Source organism: Sprattus sprattus, assembly GCF_963457725.1.
Source record: "Sprattus sprattus genome assembly, contig: scaffold_72, whole genome shotgun sequence".
NCBI classification, from domain to species: Eukaryota; Metazoa; Chordata; class Actinopteri; order Clupeiformes; family Clupeidae; genus Sprattus; species Sprattus sprattus.
In genome coordinates, this window is record NW_027666785.1 from 22501 (window position 1) to 30000 (window position 7500).

Genomic DNA, 7500 nt, shown 5'->3' on the forward strand with positions numbered 1-7500 from the left:
AGGATTGAATCGATTGGTGCAGTCCGTGATCGTGCAGAAAGGTAAATGGGGTAATCAATACACTTGTAAAGTCTCTGAAAGACAGCATAAGGCTCTTTGCCATCCTTAAAGGTCTCTCTACCTCCCTCCCTTTCTTTCTCTGCCTTTTTTCTCTCCCTATCCCTTTTTTCTCTCTCTCCATCTCTCCTCGTCCTCTCTTTTCTCCTGACACATTCACCCCCTCTCTCATCTAAAAAAGCTTTCTCTGATCGTTTGCTCAAAGATCACACCTGCTGCCTTTTCACTGTTTCTTTCCCCCTTTTTCTGTTTTCTTTCCTCCTCTCTCTCCCTCCTCCTGTGAGAAATTGATTTAGAATAAGTGCAGGAAAGACGGGAGGAGGAGGAGGAGGAGGAGAAGGAGGGGGAGGGGGAGGAGGAGGTGACAGGGGACGGGGGAGAGAGGAGGGGGGGGGGGGGGGGGGGGCTCTAGCAGCTCGATACCAATCTTTGAACCCTTTATGAGTTTTTCATTATTCATAATTATGCTGGCTTCTCACCAGAGGCTTCCTCCAACTCCCAGAAAAGTGTATGTGAGAGTGTGTGTGTGTGTGTGAGAGTGTGTGTGTGTGTGTGTGTGTGTGAGAGTAAGAGAAAAAAAGTTTCTTTTACCTGTTAGTGTATGTGTTTGATAAAAAAAAGGAGATTTTTTTGTGTGTGGTTTTGTGAAGCTTGTGGAACACTTCCAATGGTTGAAGTGTTCTAAATAAAGAAGTGTGGAGTGGGAGGCTGAGCCAGCGTGTGTGTGTGTGTGTGTGTGTGTGTGTGTGTGTGTGTGTGTGTGTGTGTGTGTGTGTGTGTGTGTGTGTGTGTGTGTGTGTGTGTGTGTGTGTGTGTGCTTTTACTGTTTGTGTGTGTGTGTGTGTGTGTGTGTGTGTGTGCGCGTGTGCGTACATATCCATCCCTGAATGCTGGCTCCTACATACCTGCACGCTATACCAACTCTGAAAAATTCTGAACAACTTCCCGAATCCCTTTTTCCTCCCTCTCTGCCCCGACCCACCCCCCCCCCCCCCCCCCAAACTCCCTTTCTGTCTCCCCCTCCTTCTTTCCTGACAGAAGAAGAAAGATGAGAGGAAGAGGGAAAAGGACACAGACAAAGGGAACAAGCCCTCGCCTCTGGAGAAGGTCAGTACCATTTTCCCCAGCCTTGAACTGCCAACCACCTCCCCCCTCCCCCACCCTGCTGAAACATTATAGATTTCAAAAAGGCATTTTAAACATTTCACTGTGACCCAAGGGGACATGACATATGCCCATATTCCTGCTACTTCCTGCATCGTCATTGGTAACCATATCGCAAACCATTGGGAATCTTCTGCGTCAGATTGAAAGGTTGGGAATATTGTATTGGGAGTGCAGTGTGGAGAGGCTGGGTCTCTGATATGAAAACCTTGCCTCTATGGTATGAATGTGCCACTAGGTCTGTGTGTGTGTGTGTGTGTGTGTGTGAGTGAGAGACTGCTGGTTTGTTTTGCTCTGTGGGGATCTGGCTGGGTCACAGATGAGCTGAGAGGTGTACAGTAGTTTATCTCTCTTCGTGTGTGTGTGTGTGTGTGTGTGTGTGTGTGTGTGATGAGCTGAGAGGTGTACAGTAGTTTATCTCTCTGTCGTTGCTTATCGGAGCCCTCAGCAAAGCGCCCTCACCACCACTCACAGCGGAACTTACTAGAAGGAAACATGATGTATTACACCAGAAGTGCCGGACTACAGAAGTGCATTATATATTCTATAAACACACAAGCACACACACAAGCGCACACAGAAACACACTGTATTTGTACACAAGCCCACACACTCGCAAAAAATGATATCCAGTATACTCTCTTTTTTTAAAAGCACTCTTCAAAATGTGAAAAGGAGTTAGGTCAAGTGTGGTGTGTGGAACGTTATGATTTCTCAGTGATTTCCCATGTCTATCCGTCTATGTTTTGAGATTATATTTGTGTTTTGTTGGAGCGAGACGAAATGGTAGAAAATGGAGACCGACTGGAGATGAGCCTGTGTGTGTGTGTGTCTGTGTCTGTGTGTCTGTGTGTGTGTGTGTGTCTGTGTGTTATGAGCATGACAGGTGCTGAGTTGACAGGCAAGAAATAAGGGAAGGGTTGGGAGTCTCCTGGCCCAGGATACAGGGGTTGTGCTTACACAGACCCCCCCCCCCTCACCCCACACACACACACACACACCTCTTCCACTCCTAGATACTCATTTATCACCTTCTATCTCACTCTCACCTTCTCCATCTCTTCTCTCTCTCCCTCCACACTTTCATTACCTCCTATCTCCATATATCATCTGTTTTTCTCTGTCTCTCTTGACCTTCTCTCGAGTATGTATACGACGGGATGCCCAGTGTCAGTGTGTGGGAGTGCTATAGTGGGGCATTAGTTCGGGGTCGTAGTGCCCTGGGAAAGGTAATTCCATGGCCTTTAGGAAACTCCTGATCCAAGTAGGAGCAATCTTCCCCGCTTTCCGCACCGCTGCCTTCACCCAGTAATATTCCCAAACCCACTGGGAGTGGAGGACAGGGGAGGCTAAAGGAAGGTTAGAGTGTGTGTGTGTGCGTGTGTGCGTGTGTGTGTGTGTGTGTGTGTCTGTGTCTGTGTGTGAAGGAGAAAGTCTGACTCCGTTTGGGAGTGTGCCGTCATACGTCATAATTAGTCCTTGTGTTAAATGTTGAGAGCTGCTGACAGAACAGAAAAATGCAGAAATTACAACTGACCTTCTGCAGAGCAAGCCACCATTCAGTTCTCTCTCACTCACACAAACAAACGCACACTCACTCTCTCACACACACACACACACACACACACACACACACACACACACACACTCACTCTCACACACAAACACAATGGGTATATTTGAGACGAGGTGGTGGTCACTGCTGTTTAGTTGAAGCCAGATTGAACACAGCTCCTTGTCCTAATACATAACCTATTGTGTGTGTGTGTGTTTTGTGTGTCTTGCTGTGTGTGTGTGTGAAAAATAGTAAGGGGTATGTTCAAAGACACATCTATCCATCACCTTGCTAATGTTTGTTCTTGGCCATGTGCTCCCTCTCTCCCACAAATGTGTTAGCGTAGCACTGGCCATTTGTCTCCAGCTCATCAGGTCATGGCATAACCAGGTAAACCCCCCCCCCGCCTCCTGAGCAGGGTATATGCACAATGAGATTCATAGCCTTTGCTGTCACCCCACAGTGTGTGTGTCTGTGTGTGTGTGTGTGTGTCCTCCTGTGTGTCGTTCCTATTGCTTATATCCCTGCCTGATTCTTAAGGTAGTTTTATTTGAGATGTGTGTGTGTGTGTGTGTGTGTGTGTGTGTGTGTGTGTGTGTGTGTGTGTGTGTGTGTGTGTGTGTGTGTGTTGGGTTTGTTTTGAGTCTGTCTGTTTGCTTGTGTGATTGTGTGTGTGGAGGGGTATGTGGGGTTGTCTGTGTGTCTGTCTGTGTGAGTGATGTGCCCCTTGACCCTGTCTCAGACACAGATTGAGAGCAGAGCATGCTGGGAATGAGGAAGTATGATGAGGGTGAGCGGGTGACTCACCCCGGGTCAGCATGAGGATTGATTAAAGCGATGGCACTTCAGGGATGAGGGGTTGACTGACGTGTGTGTGTGTGTGTGTGTGTGTGTGTGTGTGTGTGTGTGTGTGTGTGTGTGTGTGTGTGTGAGGTGTGACTATATAAGGTGTGACTAGAATACTGAGTAGCTCTGGGACCACAGAATAGGGAATGACTGAGAGACTGATGCATTGAAAGACAGACAGACACAGACAGACAGACAGACAGACAGACAGACAGACAGACAGACAGACAGACAGACAGACAGACAGACAGACAGACAGACAGACAGACAGACAGACAGACAGACAGACAGACAGACAGACACAGACAGACAGATGTAGTGAGAGAGAAGAGACAGACAGAGACAGACAGACAGACAGATGTAGTGAGAGAGAAGAGACAGACAGAGACAGACAGACAGACGGATGTAGTGAGAGAGAAGAGACAGACAGTAGGTGCACGGGTATGTCCTCAGAAATGTATAAATACAAGCCACATAAGAGTAGAGAGAATAGAGTCCAGCACAGACCTACAATAAGGACAGATAACATCAGGTGTAGCACTTACATATACCAATATATTCACTATACATATATAAATATTCTGTTGATATAATGATAATATATAGGCCACTAACTATATGATCTATTATATCCAAATTGGCTGATAACCGTGTTTTTGAAAAGAAAAATGTCATGTGGACGGTCGCAAGGACTGTATGCCTCCCTCTGTCTCTCTGTCTCTCTGTCTCTCTCTCACTCTTTCATAGAACATCCCCAATCCTCTCATTTCAGAGTTCACTCTGCCTCCCAGCAAGTAGGTGTGTGTGTGTGTGTGTGTGTGTGTGTGTGTGTGTGTGTGTGTGTGTCTGATGAATAAATGAATGATGAAGGCTCTGTGTCTCTCCCTCAGGTTGTACTGCTGTGAGCTGCGGCTCCTGATACCCTCTAATACTCATGCATCACTGAGTGTATTAGCAGACTCCACCATGCTAGGCGGACCGCAGAGCTGACAGAGCTAGCATAGCGTGTGATGTAAACAGTGTGTGTTTGACAGCCTGTCTGTGTGTGTGTGTGTGTGTGTGTGTGTCAGGCTGGCTATGAGAAGAGAGGGTACTTTGTGTCCTGAATCACTATCAACGTACGATGCTATAGGCTACACCTGTACAGTATAAACCTGTAAATATGGAAGAACCCAATTCAAGACTGTATTTAGTTTGAAAAATCAGAACAGAGGCTCCATCAGAAAGAACAAAAAAAAACTGTGTAAATTGCGCACAGCATATTGAACATACACACACCCTCTGTATACATTTGCACGGACTTATATGCCACGTTTATTTATTCAAAGGGATTCAAAGATTGATATATGAAGGGGAGGGCTAGAAGAGCAGACCCTTATCAGTCAGTGCTTCCTGGCAGTCGAAGCCCCGGCCTTGGCTCTAGCTCTAGGAGATGAACACACACACACACACACACACACACACACACACACACACACACAGCCAAGATGGGAGGAGTGGGTGGGGGTTGAGATTCATCTGCTGATGGCAACACACTATGTACAGAGATGTACATAGTTAAATGTATGATAAATACACCATGGTCCCCTCCTCCTCCTCTTCCTCCTCCTCCTGCATATATTTTTTATTTTTGATCTGCTTTGAGAGATTTGGTTGCTGCAAAGAAATTCAATAGTACTGCTGAAGCAGAGGTTATGAAAGCAGCGAAGGCAACTTCTGTTCCATAATACATGCAGCCCCCTTCAAAAAGACATCCAATTTACCTGTGTGAGCTCTATATTTCACTCACTGTAGCTGCCATGGACTTGTAGACCACAATACAGCTAGTGTTCTAGAATGCTGTGTGATTAGAGTATTGTGTGCCATTAGAGGTCATTGGAGTAGAGTTAGGGAGCAGCTCATGAATTATCAAAGGTGCTGTGTGGAGTCATCTCACATCCCCGGTGGTCATGATGGTAATGGCTGAGATAGGAGTGTGTGTGTGTGCTGTGCTGTGTGATGGCTGCTGTTTGGCTAGGTATGTAATATGCATGAAGATGCATTTGATGGCTCAGGACAACCCCTAAGTGGAAGCACTGGATGAGGAGCCTCGAGTTTTCCCCTCATGTCTCCAAAACGCTTTCCTGCCGTCCGTTCATTTTATGACAGATTGTTTGTGTTGGACGTAGTGTGTTTGTGTTTGTGTGTGTGTGTGTGTGTGTGTGTGTGTGTGTGTGTGTGTGTGTGTGTGTGTGTGTGTGTTTGAGTGAGTGAGAGTTCTCTGCCACGCAGGCTGTGCAACATCTCTCTCTGTGGACGTATCTGAAAAGCCAGTTAATCTTCTGCAGCAGAGAGGAAGAGAGAAAAGAAATGTGCTGACAGTTGGCGTTCTAAGTCGGGAACTAAACACACACACACACACACACACACACACACACACACACACACACACACACACACACCCTACACACCCCCCTACACAGTCCAAATGTCCATTTTGTGTCCCTACTCACACACTCCCACACAATCCTGTTATTATCCTCCTGAGCAGAGAGAGATGAGGAAGGAGAAAAGAACAAGGAGGGAAAGAGAAAGAGGGAAGAAATAGAGGAGGAGGGAGGGAAAGACGAAAGGAGAAGAGGGGGGGGGGTAAAGAGTGAGTGACGTGGAGGAGGAGTGCTGGGCTTTTATAATAATTGCTCTTGTAGAATCAGCAGAGTTTAAGAAGGGAGGATGTAAATAGTTCTTTGCCTTCCTCCATCTTTCTCTCTCTCTCTCTCTCTCTCTCTCTCTCTCTCTCTCTCTCTCTCTTTCTCTCTCTCTCTCTCTCTCTCTCTCTCTCTCTCTCTCTCTCTCTTTCTCTCTCTCTCTCCTCCACACCCCTCTATCAGGAGGTGGATTTGTGTGAAGTTTGGAAGCCAGTCAAATTCTATGCAGCGCTGCAGTCTGCAAAGCAGGCAGGATGGATGAAGGAGGAGAGCAGGAAAGGGAGAGGGGAGGTAGATGAGGAGTATAGGAGGAAGAGGAGGAGGAGGAGGAGGAGAGGAAGAAAGGGAGAGGGGAGGCAGATGAGGAGTATAGGAGGAAGAGGAAGAGGAGAGGAAGAAAGGGAGAGGGGAGGCAGATGAGGAGTATAGGAGGAAGAGGAGGAGGAGGAGGAGGAGAGGAAGAAAGGGAGAGGGGAGGCAGATGAGGAGTATAGGAGGAAGAGGAGGAGGAGGAGGAGGAGAGGAAGAAAGGGAGAGGGGAGGCAGATGAGGAGTATAGGAGGAAGAGGAGGAGGAGGAGGAGGAGAGGAAGAAAGGGAGAGGGGAGGCAGATGAGGAGTATAGGAGGAAGAGGAGGAGGAGGAGGAGGAGAGGAAGAAAGGGAGAGGGGAGGCAGATGAGGAGTATAGGAGGAAGAGGAGGAGGAGGAGGAGGAGAGGAAGAAAGGGAGAGGGGAGGCAGATGAGGAGTATAGGAGGAAGAGGAGGAGGAAGAGGAGGAGAGGAAGAAATGCCCCCCCCCAGCAGCAGAGTGACCCTATTGGGGGGAGGAGGGGGGTGTGTACAGCAGCAGTTCCTCGACAGCCCTTGTCGTTACCGTGCGTCGTTGACTCTAAAGATCCTCTCGCTGCCTAGCGCTAAGATAGAGGAGGTTCCCCCCCCCCCCCCCCCCGCCTTCTTCGTTGCTAACAGCTAATCTTTTGCTCGGAGTTAAATCAATACGCAGTTAGGGAACGGTTCACTCGAAGAAGCACAGGTTTATTAAGCAGGACTGTTTTCTTGGGTCCACCGAGGATCGAGTTTACAGCTCGGGCTAAATGGAGTGGAGGAATATAATTTATCTCGCCATTTGGCGCCGGTTCGACGCTGAAAATTTGCTCTAAATGTTTTATCTCTCTGCTGGCACGAGTCG

The 7500-nt window shown here is 47.7% G+C and overlaps 1 protein-coding gene across 1 annotated transcript in view; it reads left to right on the forward strand.

Annotated features, from left to right (window-relative positions):
- The window catches only part of smap1 (small ArfGAP 1), a 91518-nt gene that overhangs the window by 17896 nt on the left and 66122 nt on the right, over nucleotides 1–7500 (forward strand). The window contains exon 4 of the mRNA XM_080861010.1: nucleotides 1096–1164. Within this exon, the coding sequence (XP_080717136.1) occupies nucleotides 1096–1164 (69 nt within the window). The remainder of the gene's footprint in view (nucleotides 1–1095; nucleotides 1165–7500) is intronic.